The sequence below is a fragment of the Antechinus flavipes genome, chromosome 5 (genome assembly GCF_016432865.1).
Source record: "Antechinus flavipes isolate AdamAnt ecotype Samford, QLD, Australia chromosome 5, AdamAnt_v2, whole genome shotgun sequence".
In the NCBI taxonomy this organism is placed as follows: domain Eukaryota; kingdom Metazoa; phylum Chordata; class Mammalia; order Dasyuromorphia; family Dasyuridae; genus Antechinus; species Antechinus flavipes.
In genome coordinates, this window is record NC_067402.1 from 184,029,582 (window position 1) to 184,055,118 (window position 25,537).

Sequence of the window (25,537 nt, forward strand, 5' to 3'; positions counted from 1 at the left end):
AAAGTTCTGCCCCTATAGCATTGTTTGATTGCTCCAAGCAAGGATGCACTCGTTGTCAGGATATATTCATGACAGTCATCAATACAAACTTTTTTTGTCCTATTTAAACATCGAAAGACTATTTGACCCCAAACATTTTATATCAGAAGGGGAAGTATCACTCATGGAAAAGCCCTTCCCGCTTTCAGCATCCAGGTGGGCAGATTTGCATTTGTATCTCTTCTCCTTAGAGTTCAGGTGATTATATTTCCTCTTCTAATTATCCACCACCAAAATGCAACCTTTTAGATGTAAACATCAACACACATAAACAATTTTAATAAAGAGGCATTATCTTTTAAAACAAGAAAATTAGTAACCACAATTCCTTAATCTTTATAACTTGATCTTTATAAGATTTATTACCTCCATGAAATTCTGATCCTGAAATTTCACTATCTCCTTATATCACAATGTATCCATGACTAAAGGAGATCTTTTGAGATAGAAAAATAGCGAATTTCCAAGGTTACATGTTACCACTAGCTGAGGTTGTTGTGAAATAATGCTCTTCCGAGGTACTGCGGAAGAAAGGCCAGTTAAAAACTTGTTTATTATTGATCCACTCCGGAGTAGAACACCTGAGAAAAAAAATTAAATGAATCCTAGGTTTGGCACAAAGGTCTCTCCAAAAAGGATTAGCAAGGTTCCTTATTGAAAAGTTCCTTAGTGTATGAAGTAGTAAATATCGGGTATAGGGCAGCTATTTTATTTCCTCCTCTATGAAAGAATGTTTAAAACACAAAAATTCATATACTTTTAGCACATACTGGAAACACAATCTACAACTTAACATTTGCATTACGCTCTTCCTGGAGATAAATACAACTACTAGATTTGTGGAACAGTTGAACAGATAGTTCACATTCACCTTGAATCTGTCCTGTATGGGCAGCAACTCAAGGTCTATATTTTCTGGCCAGCCAGGAGTATATGGCTATTAACCTCCCTGTAAATGGTGGTCATCTCTTTTGGGAAGGATATCATTTCAGAAAACACTTCCAACTGGGCAATCAGCACTAGATTTAATGACTTCTGACTCTCAGACTCCCGTGGTGGCTGATAAGGCTGCACAAGTATATTTCTCAGGATCAGTACTGCAGAAAATGCAGTTAGGGTGAATTTCAGCATTAGACTCATCCTGGCGAGCAAATGTTCTCGTGGCTCCTTTTGTATTCTTGCAGCTACTGGGAAAGGGCAAGGGAGAAAAATCCCCTTCTCACCCTCTCGCTAGAAACCCAAGGGAAAGTGAGCAATGGCATTGTTCCAACAAAGATACAGTCGTCGTTTTAGACTGTGGACTCCTTGGCTTTGCTTTATTTGATAGCACAGGGACCTGGAGTCAGAAACACCGAAGTTCAAATCTGGCCTCAGATCATTAGCACTGTGGTTGTGGACCAGTCCCTTAACTTCAATTTGCCTCGGACTCCTCGGCTATAAAATAGGAGTGATAATAGTATCTACCTCCCAGAGTTGTGGTGATAATAAAATAAAATAATGATTGATGACCATCATCACCACCATCATTATCCTCCTCCTCCTTCTCCTCCTCCTTCTCTTCCTCCTCTTCCTTCTCCTCCTCCTCCTCCAAATAATTGTCTGCAGAGCTTGGCCCAGTGCCCGGTACATAGTGGGCACTTAATAAATGTTTGGTGACTTCACTTGAAGAAATCATTGCACCTCTGCTTCCTCTTCTGAAGGAAATGGCAGTAAATCAACTATAATCTCCTTTCCCCGACGCCCCAATCTTAGGAAGTTGTCCCGGAGCGGTCTGTGCTCTCATTCCCGCAGAACTAGGGAGACGGGCTGCGCACAGAGCGCAGAGCCGCGGGCCCGCGCCAGGGGGCGCCGCGGTGCCACTCCGCAGCGCTGTGATGGCTGGCCGGGCGGTGGAGAGCGGCCCCGAGTCGGCGCAGCCCCCGGGCATCCTGCGGCAGTCTCTGTGGCGCTCGGCTGAGGGAGCGCACGGAAGATCCCTCCCCCTCGCCATGGCCGCAGCTCCTGCCTCCTTTGCCCCGGATACTGCGGCTCAGCTCTGAGCCCGATCCCCGCGGGCACCCCCGAGCACCCGGAGAATTCCACCCGAGCTGGAAAGCTGCTGAAAGAAGAACGGAGGAGACCCTCCCCCGGACCTGAACTTGACCGGGGGCAGAGGTAAGTGTCCCGCACTTGCCCGGCGGCTGGGCTGCCCAGCGCCCTGCTTTCTGCGCGGGCTGTGTCCGGAGCTGGGGAGGCTTCCCCGGCTGGCGGGGTCCCGTCCGAGCTGGGTCGGCTTGGAGCTGACCTTCGGAGGGAATGCTGCGGCATTGGCGCCCCTGGTCAGGGAGTGAGTGGAAGAAGGAGCCGTCCACGAGGGCCTTTATTGGTGAGCCCCGCGCATTACCTGTTGCACACCTAGTTTTAACCCGACTGCAGCTACGGGGATCATCACGTTTATGGCAATGGGAGATGCAAGGCGACCGTGTGGGAGCATGAATAGCAATGGAAAGATTAGTAATAATCGTGAGGTCAGAAGATTTGAATTCTGCCCCCAAGCAGCGCAACACAACATCCACACTGCACGAAAATTTTTACTGCGAATTTATCCTTAAGAGAAATATCAGTGACAAGTATTCAAAAGCTTGTTATGAATAGGGACAATATTTTATTTCATCTTTGCATCCCTTGTGCCTAGCGCAGTACCTTGCATACAGTAGGTGCTTATTAAATATTAAATTGCATTACATCCTACGATCCTCCAAATAACAAATGTCCATTTTTAAAAAGTATTTTGCATCCTTCTTGAATCAGTCAGCACCCTCCTGAAACTGAAGCTAAGAATAAACTAGTTTTCTTAGATCTGCATTTTATGGCATTTCCTCCAATATGATTTGTTTTAAACATCAGAAACTTGGAACCAAATGACATAAAATAGAGATTATTAAAACAACTTACATCTATGTTTGCCATTTGACTGCTAAAAAGTGAGATGTCTAATATAATTGTGAGAAATAAAATTTTGAAGAGCCACTGTCAGTCAATGTTATGTCTCCCCCATCAGTTATTTCCTGAAACATGGCATGAGCTTGACAATAACCAGCTGTAACTTCATGAGGTAATAAATAGAGAGAAATCTTCTCATTCCTCTGTGAAATTCCTGTCACTGGGGCTAGATGGAAGTTATTGAAATATTTGGCTTTCTAAGTACTGTGGGAAAGAAATATTAAATGCTAATGTCCATGAAATACAAACCAAAGAGTGTTAAAAATGTACAACTTTGCCTGAAATGTTGACCATTAGTGTGTGCAATGTGTGCAATCCATATATAAACATTTATATATTTTGTTTCAGATTTATTTTTCAAGCAAAATTCTTATTTGCTACTTATGTGATTGAAATACATTTTGCAGAACTTTCTCTATGGAAACATAGAACTAGTTAGTTCCATAGTGCAATGGATTGAATCTTAGACTTGGAGGCATAGGACTTAGATTTGAATCCAGATTTTCTAACTTACTCTTTGGATGAGCTTGAGCTTCCATTTCTCATTTAGAAAAAGAGGAACTGGACTGGATTACTTCTAAGATGTTGATAATGGTTGAGGTCCTTTTTGATAACATTCCCCATGAATGATTATGGCCATAAAAGGATAAAATAAGACCTTTTTAGATAAAGGTAAGAAATTGGACAAAGAACAGATGCTAACAGCTTTTTTTGAAATTTTGTTTTGCTTTGTTTTTAATTAAGGCAACTTTCCCTAAGTAGAGGATAATAACATATTAGCAATGATAATATAGTTCTTTTGATCTTGCATTTAAAAAGTGGTAAGTGCATGACTAAAAACTTAAAAATAGAGATTTTATTGAAGTATATATGTTAGCACAATATCACATATATACCCTATGCATATATATGCATATGTAAAAGCACAAATGAATAATAAACTTATCATTACCATTACAGAACTTTTTTTCAGAAATTTTCACTTTTTTCAAGCCATTACTTTTGAAAATGCTGTTCTTCTTTAAGTAATTACTAATAAATGCAAAGTTTTCTGAAAAACTGCAGACAGTAAAGAAGACTGCCTACTAGATTGAAAAATAAAATTGAGGTTTTTAAAAATATTTTTCCAAACACAGGCAAAGATGATTTTCAGCATTCACCCTTGCAAAACCTTGTATCCCAAATTTTTCTCTCTCCCTCTTCCCTACCCTCTCCCCAAGACAACAAGCAGTCTAATATAGTTCAAATATATGCAATAGAATTGAGTTTTTCAAAAGATATTGACAGGTTAGGAAAGCAGGAAGATAATGCCAAGGCCTGCACTTAATTTAAAAAACAAATAAAGATTGAGAGATATTGAATTTGACTAAAATAATTCATGTGAAAAGATGGTTACCTAAAAATTCAACTGAGAGGCAGTGTGGGGTAGTGGGTAGAAAACTACAAGATCTGGGGCCAATTCCTGATGACTTGTGTTTAGTAGAGTTTAAGGGAGTTTATTTGTCTGGGAGTACCATGAAATTTAATCCCAGGTTACCCTCATCCCTATTGTACAGATTCAATACAAACAAGTTGGTAATAAATCTGCTGGAAACTAATGAATGAATAACAGGAATGTCCAGAACAAAGGAAGTTACACACTCATTGTTTTTTGCCCTAGAGTGTTATTGTATTGTCCCAGGTACAACACTTTAAAAGGCATATCAATAAACTAGACAACATCCAGAAAACACTCAAAATGGTAAAAGAATTTTAAATCATAGGAATTGATAATACTTAGCTTATGAAATAGAAAAGACTTAGAAGGGATATACAAATATAGTGTTGGACTTGTAATTTCATTGTCAGTGCAAATCCTCAGGTTAGGAGATTACCAATACAGCACAGTTCCCTAAAAATGATTTTCAAATGAAGCTGAAGAGAACATTGAGAGGTTGAGTTTATCCAGGATGATACAGCCAGTATTTGTTAGGGGTGGATCTTGAACTCAGGTCTTCCTGCCCTTTAGCTGATTCTATATTCCCTAGTGTGAAAACCACGTTAGCACCTGGATACTTTAGAATCAGCCAGAGTCAGGATAAGCAAAAGTCCTTAATCTTTATTCTTTGTTGAAGGGAGAGGAGAGTGGACATAGGAATCTCCTCTTTCTTCTACTGTCCAGAGTCATCCTTGCTTGTCTTACTCCACCCTTTTCCCTCCTCCCATCTCCCTGTATACCAACCCATCAAGCCAGCACAGAATGGTAGGGTGGGCCATTTTCCAAGCAAATTCTAATAGAGTATTGTCCAATTGGTTAATTAGCCTTAAGTGCTTGCTTGTCCAAAGCTTAGTACATGAACTCAAGAGTTTCAGCCCTTTACACCCTAGATTAGACCATTTTTCTTTAACTTGTACATAGAAGATACTATAGTGTTCTTGGATGTATGAAGGATTTTCATGTAAAAAAATGGGAGTAAACATTAAGTTTCTAGAGAATAGAACTTGGATCAAGGAGTAGATATATCAGGAAGGCAGGTTTTTGCCTCAATATATGGAAATTGTTGTTTGGTTGTTTTTCCATCATATCTGACTGTTTATGACATCATTTGGGATTTTCTTGGAAAAGATATTAGAATGGTTTGCCATTTCCTTCTTCAGATCATTTTACAAATGAGGAAACTGAGGCAAACAGATTTCAGTTTCTTGCCCAGAATCACACAGCTAGTAACTGTCTAAAACCAGATTTGAATTCAGGAAAAGGAGTCTTCCTGACTTTAAGTTCAGCATCTAGTCATTGTACCATCTAGTTGCCCATCACATAAAGAAATACATTTAAACAATTAGACAATATAAAAGAGGAATGCAGATCCTGCTTTCAAGGAGCTTATGTTCTAATTAGGAAATATTGTGTTAAAAAAAATGAACGATGAGATGAGGAAAGTCTCTAGTAGAGGTGGAGTGTGGGAGAGAGAGAGGAATAGGAAAACCCTACTGCAGAAGATAGGATTTCAGCAGTCTTGAAGGAAATCAATAGGTACAGATGAAGAGAGAGAGAATTCCAGCAGTGGGAGACAACCAGCAAAAACGAAAGGAAAAAAGAAAAAGAAAGAAAGGAAGCAAGGAAGGAAGGAAGAGAAAGAAAGAAAGAAAGAAAGAAAGAAAGAAAGAAAGAAAGAAAGAAAGAAAGAAAGAAAGAAAGAAAGAAAGGGAAGGAAGGAAGGAAGAGAAAGAAAGAAAGAAAGAAAGAAAAAAGAAAGAAAGAAGAAAGAAAGAAAGAAAGAAAGAAAGAAAGAAAGAAAGAAAGAAAGAAAGAAAGAAAGAAAGAAAGCAAGCATGGTGGCAGGAAATAGAGTGGTATATGCGAGAACCATAAATAAACTTGTATTTCTGGATTCTAGAGTTTGACACAGAGTAAACTATAAGAAGACTGGAAAGTTAAGGTGAGACTAAATTATAAAGGGCTTTAAAAGTCAAAGAGGATTTTATGTTTGATCCTGGAGGTAACAGAGCTACTAGAGTTTATTGACTAGGAGGTGTCATGGTCAGACCTGCCCTTTACAAAAATTTTTTTGACATCTCAGTGGAAGATAGAATGGGAAGAGACTTAAGGAAGAGACTGACTAAAACTGCATTCATTAATCTAGGTGTGAGGTGAGGGGATTGATATTAAAAGGAGACATATATGAGAAATGTAACAAGACTAGGGCATATATTGGATACATTAAGTGCATATGTATGAGGAACTGAAATGATACCAAAATTGTGGACCCTGAAGGACCAGGATGATGCTAATCATGTTTCCTCAATTGTATTAAAGAAGCTCAGAATAGGGGAGGTTTTAGAGGGAAAGATAATTCTGCTTTGAACATATTGAGTTCCAAGAAGAGTATGACATGTCCAAATGGCAAGTTGGCAATGTGAAACAAGCTCAGGAGGCAGGGATAGATTATAGATTTAGGAATCACCTATTACAAATAGTTGATAATTGAAGCCATGACATCTGATGAGATCACTAAATGAAATAGTATATAGGGAAAAGAAAAGAAGGAATAGGATAGAACCCTGGGGACTTCTAGGACTAATGGTCATAACCTAGATGAAAATCTAGTAAAGGAGACTGAGAAGGAATAGTTAGGATGAGGAACACAGAACTAGAAAGAAGAATATATCCAAGAGAAAAGGAGGATCAATGTGTGTGTCAAAGGCTGTAGAAAGATCAGGACAGAGAAATAGTCATTGGATTTGTTGATTGAGAGATTACTGTTAACTTTTGAAAGAGCAGTTTCAGTTGAAAGATGAAGTCAAAAACTAGATTACAGAGCATTTAAAAGAATTGAGTGAGAGGAAAAGAAGTGAGAACACTGACTACAAACTGCCTTTTAAGTTTAACTATTATAGAAAGAATAGATAAAGAGGAAATCTTGTGGGGATGCTTGGATCAAATGAGGGATTCTTTAAGTATGTGAAAGACATGGGCATGTTTCTAGGCAGCAGAGAAACTGTCAGTGGACAATGAGAAAGAAGATAAATGAGTGGGGATGATAGAAGGGGTAACCTGAAGAATGGAATGGGATTAAAGGTGCTTATAGAGAAGTTTACTCAGGAGTTGAGGACAAGATGGTTGGAGGCATCTGAATACTTTGAGGAGAACAGGGGGAAAGGAAGCTCTTGGAAATGGGCTATTTGTCCTGTGAAGAATGAGACAAGAGTTTCAGATGAGAGGATGATGGAAGAGGCTGTTGTGAAAGATTTGAGAAGAGATGAAAAGATTTGCAATAACTTATATCTTGAGTGAAAGAGCAAAAATCGATTTGAGAAGTGTGAAAGGATTGCTTTGCTGTAGAAAGGAGAAAATTTGAGATTATTTTATCTGCTTTGGATTTTGAACTAGAGAAACCAAACAGATAAGAGTTACTTTTGTTTCTTTCTTTCCTGTGTGATAGATCTTTAGATAGTCAACTATAGGACAAAGTTACTTGTTCCAGATAATGTGGAAAAACTAAAATTAGAATTTAAACCCTCACATTTCTATTTGTTCTAGGACAGCTTCATATTTGATGAGGTAATTTTCCTCAAATAAAACATTAAAAAAAACCTTGCTATTTTGTATATCATGTAATTGTGGCAAGGTCACTTGACCTGTGGGAATGTTAGTGTGAATCTTGTCTACTTCATAATGCAGCGATTTTTAGTCTTTTTAGACTCCTTTGGCAGTCTGGTAGAGTGTTTGGATATCTTTTTAAAATTTTTTATTTATTTGATTCTAAACTTAAGAAATAAAATAAACATTTCCATAACACAGAATAGGAAAAAAAGTTGATTTTATATACAACTTGCTATTCCCTTTAAATGTATAATAAAGTTATGTAACTTTCCTTTCCCCCTTTCCCCCTTCCCTTACCATAGCAACAGGTACTATTTAGACATGCATGTGTGTGTATATGTAAAATCATTCTATAGCTACTTTTATCTTTCAGCTCTTTCTCTGGATATGGATAGCATCTTCTTTCATATATCCTTTGTAGTTTGTACAGGTAGACCCCTTTTCAAATAATATTTTTCAATGCATACCATAAAATAAAAAGGTACAAAGGAATCCAATCTTATCAAAATACAGCTATTAATCTTCTTTAAAAGTTCGGAAAGTGAATGAAGTGGAGGCTGAGCCAAGATGGCAGAGTAAAGATAGGAACTTCCCCAACCTCTCTCTCAAACTGCTGCAAATTCCTTTAAATGATTCTAAACAAATTTTAGAATATCTGAAAACCCAAAAAGATAGAGTAGGATATTTTCAATGGAAGGCAAATTAGAAGGACAACAGGAAAGGTCTGTGACACAAAGGTGGGAGTGCAGTTCTTGTGCAGACTATACCAGCATAACCCTAGCCACAGGCCTTGCCCCCCACCCCCAGCCCCAGCCCCAGCGCAGCAAAGCAGAATTCTGTTGATCTTACAGAGAAGCAGGGACACTCCTACCATTTTCAAGGAAGAAAAGAGTGCTTGTGGTCAGGTATCTAAAAGGATCTCTGAAAACTGCTGCACAAAATCCCTGAAGCTTGGAATAGTGCACTTTCCACTCTGGAACAGAACCCTACTTTAACAAAGAGTTAAAAGCTATGTAGTAGACTAGGAAAATGAGCAGACAACAAAAAAGTTTCTGACTATAGGAAGTTATTGTGGTGACAAGGAAGATCAAAACACACACTCAGAAGATGATAACAAAGTTGAAGTTTCTACATCCAAAGCCTCCAAGAAAAATAAGAATTGAACTCAGGCCATGAAAGAGCTCAAAAGAGATTTTTAAAATCAAGTAAGAAAAATAGAAGAAAAAGTGGGAAGAGAAATGAGATTGGTGCAAAAGAAAATACAAAAAGCAAATGAGGAGAAGAATGCTTTAAAAAGTAAAATTGGCCAATTGAGAAAGGAGGAACAAAAGCATATTGAGGAAAATAATTCCTTAAAAATTAGAATTAAGCAAATGGAAACTAATGACTTTATGAGAAATCAAGATAGAATAAGACAAAGCCAAAAAATGAAAAAATGGGGAGATTATGAAATAAATTCATTGGAAAAACAACTGATGTGGAAAATAGATCCAGAAGAATTAATTTTAAAATTATTAGTTTACCTGAAAGTCATAATACAAAAAAAAAAAAAAAGCTTAGACATCATCTTTGAAGAAATTATCAAAGAAAACTGAACTGATATTTTAGAACCACAGGGTAAACTAGAAAATTGAAGAATCATCACCTCCTCAGATGAAAATGAAAATTTCCAGGAATATTATAGTCAATTCTGGAACTCCCATGTCAAGGAGAAAATTTTTCAATTATCCAGAAAGAAACAATTCAAATATTAGTGGAGCCACAGTCAGGATAACACGAGATTTAAGAGCTTCTACATTAGAAGACTGGAGGCCTTGGAATATGATATTTCAGAGTGCAGTGGAGCTTGGATATCAATTTTCAAATATAGGACTCAAGAGAAGCATAAGGAGGTAATCAGGAAAATGTTATCATAAGGGACTTGATAAGGTTTATCTGTTTACATTCCTGTGTGGGAGAATGACACTTGTAACTCATTAAAACTTTTTCATTATTATGATAGTTTGAAAGAGTATATATAGATACGGGCATAGGTATGAGTTGAATATGAAGGGATTATATCTTTTAAAAAATGATGAAATTAATGAGTGAGAGAGAAATGTATTGGGATAAAGGGAAACAGAGAAGAGGAATGGTGCAAATTATCTGCCACAGAAAAGAGACAAGAAAAAGCTTTTACGGTGGAGAGGAAGAGGGGGAGGGGAGGGAAAGTGAGTGAATTTTACTCTCCTCAGAATTGGCTCAAAGACATTGGTCCTGGGGCACCTATGTGGCACAGTGGATAGAGCACCAGTCCTGAAGTCAGGAGGACCTGAGTTCAAATCAGGACTCAGACATTTAACATGTCCTAGCTGTGTGACCCTGGGCAAGTCACTTAATCCCAGTGGCCTCAACAAAATATATGTATGTATGTGTGTATATATATATATATATATATATATATATATATATATATATTTCAAATAAAAACAAAAATAAATCAAAGACATTGGTCCTGAAGTCAGGAGGACCTGAGTTCAAATAAGGCCTCAGACACAACATTTCCTAGCTGTATGACCTTGGGCAAGTCACTTAATCCCAATTGCCTCAGCAAATATATAAATATATAAATTTAAAAAATAAAAATAAATCAAAGACATTGGTTCTGAAGGGAGGACCTAAGTTCAAATCAAATAGACTAGGAAAATGGGCAGATAACAAAAAACGGGAACTATGTAAAATTTATTAAAAATAAAGAGCCATGCTCCAATTGATAATATCCCTTAATTATCGATGTCTATTTTGTACAAAAAAACTACATAATAAGCTTAATAAGGCACTTTAATAAAATAAACATAATGCATTGTTTTCTATTTGTTTTTGAATGACAATATCTTGAAAACTATATATATATATGTGTGTGTGTATATATACATACACACACACACACACACACACATATATATATATATATATAAATTTAAAAAATAAAAATAAATCAAAGACATTGGCCCTGAAGTCAGGAGGACCTGAGTTCAAATCAAATAGACTAGGAAAATGAGCAGACAACAAAAAAAGGGAACTATGTCAAATTTATAAAAAATAAGAGCTATGCTCCAATTGATAATATCTCTTAATTATTGATGTCTATTTTGTACAAAAAAAACATAATAAGCTTAATAAGGAACTTTAATAAAATAAACATAATCAATTATTTTCTATTTGTTTTTGAATGGCAATATCTTGAAAATTATATATATATGCATATATATATATATTTAAAAAATAAAAATAAATCAAAGACATTGGTCCTGAAGTCAGGAGGACCTGAGGTCAAATCTGGCCTCAGACATTTAATACTTCTTAGCTATGTGATTCTGGACAAGTCACTCAACCCCAATTACCTCAGGAAAAAAAGAATTAGGTCAAAGAGGAAACAACATACACACTCAATATGGGTATAGATATTTATCTTACCCTGCAGGATAATAGGAAGGAAAGGGAATGGAATATGGGAAGTAGGAGTGATAAAAGTGAGAGCATATTGGTGGAACAGGAAAGTAGTCACTGGTAAACCATTTTTGAGGAAGGCAGGGTGAAAGGAGAGAAGAGAGAATTAATTGGGGAGGAATACATTTAGCAATAGTAATCGTAAAAAGAATTTTGAAACAAATTTCTCTGATAAAGCCTTATTTCTCAAACATAGAGGGAACTATGTCAAATTTATAAAAAATAAGAGCCATGCTCCAATTGACAAATAATCAAAAGATGTGATCTACGCCCAGAGCTAGAAATATGTATATCCTTTGACTTAACAATACCACTACTAGGCATGAATACCAAAAGAATTTTTTTTTAAAGAGGAAAGGACATATATGTAAAAAATATTTGTAGCAGCTCTCTTCCCAGGGGGGAAAATTGGAAATCGATGGGATATCCTTCAATTGGGAAATGGCTGAATAAATTGTGGTATGTGATTATCATGAAATATATCAGCAACTGGTATGGGGTACAGAGCAAGATGGTGAGGAAAAACAAGTATAACAAAGAAAAAGTTTGGGCTAGGGGATTCAAATTGTAACACTAGACTTGACTAGTTTATTCAAGCAAGTAAGGTCCTTATAACACAGAGAAAACATGCTCTTTCACATGGGAAAAAAAAAGTAAAGCAAGAATAGCATATTTTCTTGTTAACATTTCATATCATTATTTTGAGTGGTTCCTGTACTTTTCTAGTACTGGCTGTCATGATATATATATATATATATATATATATATATATATATATATATATATATATATATATATATATATATATCTGCGCCTTTGAAGTTTGGTTATTATTTATATTATTTGCTACATATCTGGGAGAGAGTCCAAGGATTTGTGTCTTTGGGAAGAGATCTTGCATCTTCCTTATATCCAATCTGAGCTCAAGGATTTTCAAATACAGCCCTTCTTACTATTTTATGAGAAATGATAAGCAGGATGCTATCAGAAAAAAAAACCCTGAAAAATCTTCCATGAACTCAATTGAAATGTACTTTACACAAATTAATAACAATGTACTTTATACAAAATAATAGCAATGTTTGCTATTCTCAGCAATACGATGATCCACAACTGCTCAGAAGGACTTATAATGAAAAATTCTATCCATACCCAGAGAAGAAACTAATTGTATCTGAATACAGATTGAAGTATACTCTCTCTCTCTTTTTTTAACTTTATTTTTCTTGAGAGTTTTTTTATAGGGTGGGAGATCTATATTTTCTTTCATAACATAACTTTTATGGAAATATTTTTCATAACTTCACATGTGATTTATTAATAGGGTTGGGAATGGAGATAAGAGAGAGAATCTGTAACTCAAAAGTTTTAAAAACAAATGTAAAACAATAGTTTAAATGTAACTGGGGAAAATATTAAATAAATATTTTTTTTTAAATGTTCATCAGAGCCAGGTTAAGAATCCCCTTTGTAATGTGACTTTAAGAAAACAACACCATCAGCCTACAGTAGGTATTTGAAGAAAATTAAAGCATGAAATGAACTGTGAATGTATGCTGCTCTAAGGATGTCTGTCTCTATTGCCAAGAAGGTACATTTTGTAGCCTAAATTAATACCTTGAAAGTGTTCTCAACTAATGCTCCCAGTTTGAAAGTATATTATGTATTCAGTAGGTACAAACATAATTTAACATGGAGATTACTTACTACCTTAAAATTGGCTTTGCCTTCCCCTTTAATGATGTCTCTTTTGTTTAGGGATCACAGGACGTGCAAAAGTTTGCCATGATATGGTAAAGCTGAAGACAAGAGCCAAACTGATTTTTGCAATTGCTTTTTCTTGAGAAAAGCACATTATCTGCCTTATTCCAGTATGGCTAAGAGTGCAGAAGTTAAGTTGGCAGTATTTGGCCGAGCAGGTGTGGGGAAATCAGGTAAGATTTGTTACCATCATTCTGCCTTGTGAATGAGATGTGAAAGATGATTCTTTTTTCTTTTTCCCATATGACACACTATTATATATTAAAAAATCTCTTTTTTAGTTGGAATTCTTACTTAAAACTGCCTTTTTTATTTCTTTAAAGTGAAGTTTTGGTTTTGGTTTAAAAGAAGTTATATGAAATACTTTGGATCCCTTTATAAATTTTATTTATTTTATTTTGAACTTAAAATTAACATTTCTGTAACAGTAGAATAGAAACAAAAAAATATTATTTTACACAAAGCTGCAAATCTATGTATAACTTGTCATTTCTTTTAAATATATAATAATGTTATTGTGTAATTTTCCTGAAATTAAACCAAGTTTGAAAAAAATTACATTTTTCCTACATATTTATAAATTAATATGTATATACATATGCAAATTTTATATGCATCCATAAGCTTTTCACTAATTTATTTTTATCATAGGCATTATTATTCTTGTGTGAAAAAAACTAGTTGAAATTTTGTAAGTGGTTAGTTTTAAAAATTTACTAGCAAATTTTATGAGCACATTCTTTAAATATATTTTTTTTCTTCTGGATCACACAGATTTATCAGGGCTTTTTTATTCCCAGCATTAGTACATGTCATTTATCTTGAAGACAGATGTAGGTGTAATGTAGCTAATATCCAGTTTTTGAAGTCTTTGATCATATATGATCAAGGATTGCTTAAGTAAAAAGTGCTAAAATGTCAAGCCAGCTTGAGCTTTTGGGTGCTGTCTCTTTTCTTTATTCTTAGAGGAAACAACAGTAGTTGTTACTATCCTTTTATTCTTAGTAAAGAAATTTACTAGATATCTGGAAGATATCTAGTAAAGCCATGCCCTATTCAAAATTAAAGTGAGCAAATTAGATAATTGATAGTCCAAAAAATTAAGTCTAACATATCTAGTGACTAAGGTGCTGCAGGCTGATTTTATTTCCTTCAATTGATAGTTATGTTACTGGTCTTCTGGGTTTAGTTCATTAATAATATCACTTTTATCTGAAATAATTTTTGTCTTTTTTCAAGTGTGTTTCTGTCCTAGCTTCAGGTAGCATGCTATCCTCCTCCAATACCATTTCCTGCTAACACTTTCTATATTTCTTTATAAGATGAGGCCTAGTTCTCATTATCTTGCTAATGAAAGCAGGAGGGAATTGAGGAAACTGCTTCAGTGGATGGAGATTAAGAAGGAAAGATGTAACAATTCAACTAGTCAGTCATCCAGCAAACATATATCAAACACAAACTGATAGGTGCCTAAATCTAAAAGTTAATATTTATCATCATATGGACATTTTTTATTATGGTTATCCTCCTTCCTTCCCAAAAATTAAGCTATAATTTCAGCTTCATTATATATCTATCAGAGACCTTTTAATAGTATTATGGATATATTCAAAATGAATTCATTAATTCCACTCACACATTGGTCATTTTTACACAGGCATACATATTTATACTTTTGCTAATGTTCATGTTCTGGTTAATTCTCATGTTATCTGATTAGTACTGATGGTATCCATACTTTTCTGGTGAAAGTTCAGTTCTGTAGGAGTAACTTAAATTTTATGATTGTTGTTGGTATAATTTTTAAAAATTTTCTTTCAATTAATAAGCATTTATATTATTTTCCTCTTGCATCTCTACTACCTACTGAGAAAGAAAATATATAAAGCAAAACAGAATTTTTGCTATAGGTATAATTAATTAGGCAAAGCAAATACCCAAATTGACTATGACCAAAAATTTATGTCTTTTTTTACATATTGATTCCATTGTATTGGTCATAGTTTTACAATTCCTTCAAAGTTATTCATATTTACTTTGTTGTTGTTGTATAAATTGCTCTACTGATTCTGGTCACTTCAACTTGCATCAGTTCACAAATGTATTCCTGGGTTTCTCTGAATCTGTTCCTTTCATCATTTCTCATTTCTTATGATAGTATTCCATTGCATTCATATACTGAATATTGATAGCATTGTTAGAGAATGCAATAATTAGCTCTCCCATTGAGAGATTTTTTTTCACTTCTAAAAAACTGAGTCGTATATAATCTTATATATAATCTTTTGAGAGCTCCCTCTTTTCCCTTTCTCTTCACTGGACATCCTTCTGACATCATTCTTCACTGTCTCTTCTTTCTCCTTTGGCTCAGATGAAAATGTGGCTCTTCCCTTTGCTGAGACAGTCCCATTTACAAACATGCTTGATCATCTCCAGAAAATTGTCCCCCATCATAATCCTCACTTCTCCTGTAATCTTCAATCTCTCCGTTTCCTATTTTTTTTCTTTCTGAATACAAATTAATGACTCCTTATTAAAAAAAAAAAAAAAAAACAACTCTCAATTGATCCTATCACCTCCCCATCCCAAGCTATTGTACTATATCTCTTCTTCTTCTCTGCTCAACTTTTTTAAAAAGTCATCTATATTTGGTGTTCCCACTTCCCATTTTATTTTCTTCTAAACCCTCTGTAATTTGTCATAGGACTTCATCATTCTACTGAAATTGTTCTCTCCAAAATAAACATCGATCTCTTAATATTCAAACATCATCTGCATATATAAATCTCATTCCTCCTCCTTTTTGCCTACACCTTTATATGCAGGTCCTTTAATAGAAATCAAAAATTAGTTTCCCAGGTTATGGCTTCCCTATTACTGTTAAGCATATGACATAATTATTTAGGTACTTTAGTCAGGGTGTGGGTCCTAAAAGAAGTCAGATTCCAGGTAGAAAATTTTCAAATGAAAATAAATTTACTATTTGTATTCTTAGGCTAAATGGAAGTTTAACCTTTCTTTATATTTGGGAAGGGGATATGGTAGTAAAGTATGGGAAGGGAAATTGGTTTCATAATTTTTGTAGTATGTTTCTTAAATTAAATATATATTAAATGTATATATATATAAGTATATATATTAGTATAGTATATGTATTAGTATATATTTTCATAAGTGATATCCCCTCAATAGAAATGAGATACCTTGTGCAATTTCCTTGATAGATAAATACTAATGCATTTCTTGAATAGGCTATCATCAATAATAAGATACTTTAATTCAAACATCATTTTTTCTTGCTTCTAAGAGTTTCATCAGTCATAAATTCTCATTTTTAAAGACATAGATTGTTGTAACATTTTCTTTTCCTGGGATAATATTGTGCCTTTATCTTTCTTTCTTTCTTTTTATTTATTTCCTTTTTTTTCTTTCTACTTATTTAACTTTATCTACCTCTCTATGTATCTATATAACTGTGTCCCCATCTATCTATCCATACACACATGCTTATATCTATATATTTTCTTTGGTTATAATCATAGCACTCTTTTTTTTTCTCTCTCTCTCCTCCTGATATCTAAAAATGTTGCTGTTATTTGATAAGTTTGCATAGTAACCATAAAAATATTATTAATAATGTCCTTCATTCTTCAAATGTATCTTCAAATGAGATGAGCTCTATTTCATTAAGTATTGTTCTTGAATTCTTCTCCTCCCTCCTCCTTCTCCTTTCATAGTGTAATGGAAGGAGCACAGTACTGGGAGTTCCCAGCTTTGCCACTTCATGAGCTATATACCCTTGGGAAAAACTCGATGAATCTCTTTGAGCCTTATCTTTACAGACATGCTTGATCATCTCCAGAAAATTGTCCCCCATCATAATCCTCACTTCTCCTGTAATCTTCAAGTTCTCCATTTCCTATTTTTTTTCTTTCTGAATACAAATTAATGACTCCTTATTAAAAAAAAAAAAACCTCTCAATTGATCCTACCACCTCCCCATCCCAAGCTATTGTACTATATCTCTTCTTCTCTGCTCAACTTTTTTTTATCTTTTATCTTTAAAGTTGACGTGGTTGCATTAGGTTAACTTTGAGATACTTTTTAGTTACAAATTTCTATGATTCCATAATCTGAATTATCATTCTTTCTGTGTTCAAGTGTTAGGTCTTGTAGTAAGTATTTAATAAATGTTTATACATGTGAATTTGAAATAGAAGAGGTCTGAAGAGAGCTTCTGATAATATCTGTGATTATGTTTATAAGACATAAACATAAAACAAACTCCTTGCTTTCTGCTTTATGCATACTTTCCTATGATCAGCTTCTGTACCCTTAAAAAAGAACTCAACCCTACTTCCACCACCATACAACACACATTTACACCTGTAGTGTCCTCCCTCCCACTTTATCTGTTTGTTTGTTTTTATTGTTGTTTTGTTTTTGGCTAAGGCAATTAGGGTTAAGTGACTTGCTCAGGGTCACACAGCTAGGAAGTGTTAGGTGTCTGAGACCAGATTTCAGGGCTGGTGCTCTATCCACTGTGCCATCTAGCTGCCCTTCTCCTGCTTCATGTGTCTCTGAAATTACCAGATTCAAGTTTGTTTTCCTACATATAACTTTTCTTGATCTCATTTACTACCGATCTTTTCCTCCTCATGCTTTACATGCCATTTTTTACTTCTTGTGACCAATTTGCAAAAATCACCATTGTGTGTACTTGTATTCCATTTTCCTACTAGACTGAAAGTTCAGTGATGTCAGAACTGTGTGTTCATTACTTTTGTATCTTTTCCTTCTCCAGCACAGTGCTTTGTATATAATAGGTTTTTAATAAATGTTTGTTCAATAGAACTGAACTGTGTCTTGATAGAATAAGGGCTTGGAATTGTGATAGGGGAGAGAGTAAATGGAGAGAGATCAGAATGATAAGTTTAAAATATTGGAAGGTTAGAGAAGTAATCTCTTTTGCTTTCAGGAAATCTAATAACCTGAGACAACCTCTCTAATTATCTAAGAAAAGCAAAAAATGGCACATTATGCAGACTATTATATTCCCTTTATGTTCCTTCCATGAGGTGAATAGGAGACTGACTTTTCAAAGTCTGTGTTTGTATATAAGAAACATACAAAAAGTTTGGACAAACACAGCCACAAACCGCTTTCTTATATATTATGGAAAGAGTTGGAAGGATGAGCTGAATAAACTTTGGACAAGGATGATTTGTTTGCTAATTAATTTTAAATTATCCATGATTATCTATATCCAGGGCATGCAAAACAATTTTTATAACTAGTTACCTATCTAAAATAGATTGGGTAGTAAAACCAAGTGAAGTTATGTAGGAATTGTTTTCTAAAGTCAACTAGAAATTAATTTGGGACTATTCATTGTCTGGGATTATTTGGGGTATTGCTTCCTTCTATTAGAATAGGTAATAGATTTGATTATTCTTTTATTTAACTAGGCCTTAATGACCAACTAGCAAAAACTGAAGCCAGTTACCAACCATATTTGTTTACTCAGCATGGGCACAATTGCCTGATAAGGACTAACTTTGCAAGAAAGAGATGAGGAAAGTTCTAAATCAACTGTTAAATGTTACCTTTCTTAAAATCTGAGTTTTGTGAAAGAGCCAAATTTCTAAGGTTTTAAGGGTATTGTGCCAAAATTTCAATGCAACCTTTGTTGCTCCAGCCGTTTTCCAGTATTGATGTCATTATAGAAAAATCTTGCAGATGTCTTTACATCTTAAAAATGGTGTGGTCATTTGAGTTCTAAAAGGTAAAAATATACTGTACCATTCAAATTAGCAATGGAAGACTTTTATAGAATTAGACAAAACATAAAGCTATATCAAGTATCAAAGAATATAATGTCAGTGTTTTCTTTTATTTCCAATATAAATCTAGTTTTGTTATAATGTGTACCTTTGAAATATTTTGCTATAGTCTTTCAGTTTAAAAAAATCATTTTAATTATTCAACCATATTTATTTGTGATGAGATGAAACATGGCATGGTGGATAGAGAGCTGGCCTTAGAGTCAGGCACCCTGATTCCATTCCTGGCTAATCTGTCCCTAGTGGCTCAATGGTTAGAGTTCCAGGCCTAGAATCTAGAAGATGGAGATCTGAATTCATATTTGGCTTCAGATACTTACTAGCTACATGTCCCTGGGCAAGCCATTTAAAATGGGTAAGAACAGCACATCATAGAGTTGATGTGAGGATCAAATGAGATAAAATTTGTAAAAAATAAAAATAAAATTTTAAAAAATGCTTAACACAATGCCTGACATCTAGTCGGTGCTATACAGATGCTTATTCTTTTCCTTTCTCCCATGTGACTTTGGGGAACTTAACTTCACTTCTCAGACTTTAAGTTTAAGGACAACTGCTTATAAACATTGATAGAAGGACTTTCTTGCCTCATTGGGAACTCACTACATAGTTGAGTCAAAGTTCCAGATCCCTCATTCTCCAAATTATTAGTAAAATTGAACCATTTTTCTCTTTCTCTGCTATTTTTGAATTTAGATTTGATTGAATTTGATTGAATTTGGATTTGGATTTGGTTTGGATTTGAAACTCTAGAATGAATTTTGATTAAGAATATAACATGCATATACATACACACATAATTTTCATTATTTACCACAACCATAATTTCCAGGGCACAAGGAAATCAAGAATAAACATATAAAAGTAGAAATAAATGTATAATTTATATAATAGCAATAAAAATAACTGTTAATAAAGGAAATATGAGTAAAATAAGCAGACATAAGTAGAGACTAAGTATTAACATTTTGAAGAAAAAAATTAGAAGCAAGAAATAATTATTCTATAGAGAATAATAGTGGGATAGCATACCAAAATATATTTAAAGTTAAAGTAGCCCTCAGAGAGAAAATTAGCCTCCAAGAGGTCTAATTAATCAATCATATAATTAAAAGAAACCAACAACCCTAGAGATAAATCAATAACTATTTGTTGAATGCCAGGAAAATTAGTAAGGTAAAAACCCCAAATGAAGTACAAAAAATGAAAATGTGAAAATGAGAGGAGAAATAAAACATGTTAAGAAAAAAGACTAATTGAACTGGCAAAGACCAGTTTTTTTATGAATACTAAAATTAATAAAGCATTAGATAATTTGAAAATATTTTTCAAATTACTAATTACTAAAATAGAAAATAAAGATGGTAAATTCTTCATTATTGTCAATAATGTAAAAAAGAATTATTAGGAGCTATTGCAGTCAAATATATATATATATATATATATATATATATGTAAAATGGAGCTTTTAAAAGAAGTGGAATCCACAACATAAAAAAATACCAAAATTAACAAAGTAGGAAATAAACTCTTAACCTGCCCAAAAGAAATCAAGTTAAGTCATAAATTTATTATTGAAAGCATAACAAACCCTTTGTTCTATTGTTTAAGTTTTTCATTTACATTTTACTTTTTAAACTTATTATCTCCTCTTCTGTTTTTCTCTATCTCTGTCTCTCTCTCTCTCATCATTAGCACTGCAGAACCACAGAATTTTAGAATTTTAGAAGTAAAAGAGGACTCAGAGTCCAGCTGACCCAATTCCGAAAAAGCAAAAACCAAACAAAAAGAAACTTAGTGCCCATGACACTATACCTCATAAATGCTGCTCCTCTCTCTTCTTGATGACTGCCAGTAAAGGAGAATTCATACCACTCTAGGCAACTCATTCACTCTTGGATAGCTCTAATCGTTAGGAAATTCTTCCTTTCATCAAACCTGAAAGTGCCTTCTTGCAGCTTTCACCATCCATTGCTATTCATTCTGCCTTTCCGGGCCAAGCTGAATAAATCAAAACTATCTTTCATGTGATAACCCTTCACAACCTTGAAGATGCTTATCCTATTCACAAGTGTCCATAGCTCACAGCTAAACATACCTTCACCTTATACTCATATAACATGGATTCTGTTTGCCTTTCTCTGGATCTTCTCTATATTTATCAATGGTCTCTTTCAAACTGTAATGCACAGAATTTAACACAGTATCCCAGACACAGTCTGACCAGGGAAGAGTACAGTGGGATTATGACCTCATTATTCCAGAAAAGGTCTCTGTTAAATTAGTCCAAAACCACATTTTTAGCTGCTCTATCACATTGTTGACTTATATTGAGCTTAACAGTCTATTAAAACTTTTGCATCTTTTCAGATTCATGCCTTCCCTATCTTGTTGTGGTAGGTTTAATTTTTGAATGTATAACTTTTATTAATTTTAAAAAGAATAAATGTAATTATGTTCAGCCTCATGTAGTCCATTGGTATCTTCTTATACCCTGATTCTGCTAATCAGCATGCTGTGTGTAAATTTGATTTGTGCCATTAATGACTTTATCTAAATGATTGCTAAAATAATAAATAACACAGATTAAGTTCAGAGTCCAGCTGACCCAATTCCGAAAAAGCAAAAACCAAACAAAAAGAAACTTAATGCCCTGTGCCTCTCCATTGGTGACACCCTTTTAAGTTAACTTGTCCAAAGCCACAAAGTTTAATACATGAAGCAGAATTCAAACTCCAGTCTTTCTAACTTTAGCTGGGTGATACAGTAAAGTGCTGGGTCTCGAGTCTGAAAGATTTCTCATGGTAAGTTCAAATCTGGTTCTAGATACTGACTAGCCATGTAACCCTGGGCAAGTCACTTTATCTTAATTGAAGCTTTTCCACCTTATGATTGTGAATCTACATTCTGGTTTTTTTTTTTAACCACATGGCTGAAAAACTCTTCTTTGATAATAGAAATCTAACACCGCATGAGGGGAGAATTTAAGGAGGAGGTTAGAAATTGTAGCAAAAGATGCAAGGTCTTAAGATTAAATATGTGAAAAATGTGAAGAGTGTCAAGTAGTGAAAGAAGGGAAGATACATTAATAACTTGACCTGAAAAGACCCAAGAAACAACACTCAGGAGCTGCTCACAAAGGTAAAAAAACATGGATTTCCAGACTAAATAAAAATTAGAAATCTATAGATTTTAAATTGATGGCATTTTTCCTCCAAATATTGTATATGTGTGTATACAGATATGTAATTACTGATCTCTGATTTCATTGGTATAGGAAATTGCCTCTGAAGAAACTCCCTGTATCAATGTAAATTGATAATTCTTCTGCAATTTATAATCTTAGACTTACCTGCGGCACTGATAAATTAAGTGATTTTCCCAGAGCCATATGGCATATATATATATATATATATCTCAAGGGCTGGACTTAAGTATGATTCATCTTTCTGACTCTAAATTGTCTCTCCATGACCCCTCTCTCTCTTCCTCTCCCTCCCTCCCTTTCCCTTTATCTCTTCTTTTCCCTCTCCCTTCCTCTTCTACTCCCTCTTTCCTTCTCTCCCTCCCTCTTCTCTGTCTCTCTCTTTTTCTGTCTGTTTCTCTCTTTCACATATGTGCATATATGCATATACCACATACATATATAATATATGTATATGTTTAAAGTGAATCTGAAAGTGTATTTTAATAATTTATCACATTTAGAGGGTGTTTTTCTTTAAAATACAAAATGTTCATTTGAAAAAAAAGGTAGCTAGAATAATGCCAGAAGATTTCAAAGATACCGTGGGAGCAAACATATTAGAAAAAAATTCCATCAGATAACTAGGAATCTTTTATACTTCTGAATGATTTATAACTATTGTTGGAAACTTCTGTGTCAATGAATCTATTAGGAACAAATAGAACAATTTTAATCCCTCTCCTACCAAAAAAAAAATACTTGGGAACAACTATCATACTCCTCCAAAGGTTTCTTTAGGGTAAATATCCCTATTTTCTTCATCTACTTCTTATATGGGATGGAATTGAGGCTTTTTTACTATCTAGGTTTCCCACTTTTGGACTTGGTCTAATTTTAAAAGGGAACACAGCATTCCAGATGTGGTCTGCCCAATGAGGACAACTCTTAGAGTATTGCCTGAAATACTGAGAGATTCCCTGGGCCACATGGCTAGTATACATGAAGGGCTAAACTTGAGTATGAATTTTCAGGTTCTAAATTAAAGGTTCTTCTTCTCCCTCCCTCTGTCTCCCTCCCTCCTTACCTTTCTCCCCCCCTCCCTCCTTTTCTCTTTTTCTCTTTCTCTCTCTCTCTCTCGCTGTCTCTCTCTCTCTCTCTCTCTCTCTCTCTCTCTCTCTCTCTCTCTTTCTCTCTCGCTGTCTCTCTCTCTCTCTCTCTCTCTCTTCTCTCTCTCTCTCTCTCTCTCTCTCGCTGTCTCTCTCTCTCTCTCTCTCTCTCTCTCTCTCTCTCTCTCTCGCTTTCTCTCTCTCTCTTCCTCTCCTTCTTCCTCTTCCACTCCTCTCTCTCCCTTCCCCTCCCTCTCTCAGAAACTGCCAATTGGGAAAAGTCTTTGCATCAGATATATTTGATAAAGTGTCTTAAAACTGGTCCCTTGCCCATATCTGCTCATCCTGTACCACTCTGCTTTCTTATGACATCACAAGGAGAATTTTACCTGTCTACTTATTATCCTTTGGAATCCCAGTAATCAGTCCATCTTTTTCCTATGTACATTTTCCTTAATGACATCCTTCACACCATTCTTCAAAGTTCTGTATTTTACTGTATCTTGAAGCATGCACATACTCACCATGTCATTATCCATTGCTCTTTGTGTGATTCTTAATTTTAATTCTATGGAGTCTATGGTGTTGTTCAAGGATTCTCAGCCATACAATGGCATTGATAAAATATTGATATTAAACACAAGAAACTTTTTCAGGAATGCTATTGAGATCATTAACATCACAAAAGTAAAACTGATTATAATTTAATATACAGGAAAATATAGGCAGGCATAATCAACAAATCAGTTGTATCAACAAGAAACAATAGACTAGTTAAAATAAAGATCAAAATCAATATGAAATAAGAAAAAAATAAGAGGTTATGGTATGTAGCTGAAACATTCACCATTCAAATAAAGTTGATGAAAAATGGGACATAAATGAAAAAATAGATATAAATACAGACTTTCACTATTTCCTAAGGAAGTTTAACTGATATAAATCAGTTGACACAATTCTGGAGCCCAAAAGAGTCTTGAAACTGCCTCGAATAGGAAACACTTCATCTCCATGAGTAATGGAGAAATAGGACTGCCAAGACCAATATGGGATTAAAATATAAACTTATCTGTAAAATTTAATGGAGTAGGAAGTTGCAAGATATCCTCATTCAGACACCTTCACTTTCTTTAAAAAAAACATGCTTGGCTATGCTACAAGACATTTGTTTTTCTTTTCTTTGTTAGTGGAGTGGGAGGCAAGAGAGAAAAAGTAGATTTCTATTAATTTTTAAAACAGAGGTAGGACAGGGGATGCTTCAGACCTTTCAGGTAGTGAAAGTAAATTTTATTTTTATTGGTATCTTTTATTTTATATCTTCTTAATTTATGCATATGTCCCTCCTCTCATACTCAGAGAACTATTCCTTATAACAAAGAATAGAAAAGAAAGAAAAATATTTCAATCAAACCAACCAACAGATTAATTATATCCAATAGTAAACTGAATATTATACACTTAAGTTCTCCAGCTCTTCAAAGAAGGGAAAGAAGTATGATTTCTTAACTCTTTTCTAGGCCCAAGCTTGGTAATTAATTATAAAACATTTAATTTTATTTTAATGTATATTGCTATATTCAGTCTAGACGTTATTTATTTTGTTTATATAGTAGTTTATTAATATATATGTTCCTATATTCCTCTGAATTCTTCATATTTGTAATTTATGGCTCAATAATAGGCTGTTACATTTATGTACACCATTTTGTTCAGTCATTTCCCAATCAATGGACATCTACTTTGTTTCTGGATCTTTGTAATCACAAAAAGTGCTGTTTAGAATATCTGGGGAGGGGGGAAATATAACTTTTCTTGTTGTATTTGATCTTCTTGAGGGATTTGCCAACAATGTGATCTCTGGGTCAAAGAGTATAATCACTTTAGTCACTTTTTAAAAATATAATTCCAAATTGCTTTCTGGAATAGTTGGACCAATTGTCCTCTCCACCAACAATGTGTTGTATATTTGTTTTTTAATAACCTCTCCCACATTTCCTGATTTCAATTTTAGTTATTCTTGCCAGTTTGCTAAATAGAAGGTTATTTT

The 25,537-nt window shown here is 34.4% G+C and overlaps 1 protein-coding gene across 1 annotated transcript in view; it reads left to right on the forward strand.

Moving 5' to 3' along the window:
- Positions 1 to 1,952: 1,952 nt before the first annotated feature.
- Positions 1,953 to 25,537, forward strand: part of RERG (RAS like estrogen regulated growth inhibitor) — a 101,628-nt gene continuing 78,043 nt past the window's right edge. Inside the window, exons 1-2 of the mRNA XM_051963605.1 lie at positions 1,953 to 2,193; positions 13,352 to 13,527. Of these exons, the coding sequence (XP_051819565.1) occupies positions 13,467 to 13,527 (61 nt within the window). The 5' untranslated portion in view covers positions 1,953 to 2,193; positions 13,352 to 13,466. The remainder of the gene's footprint in view (positions 2,194 to 13,351; positions 13,528 to 25,537) is intronic.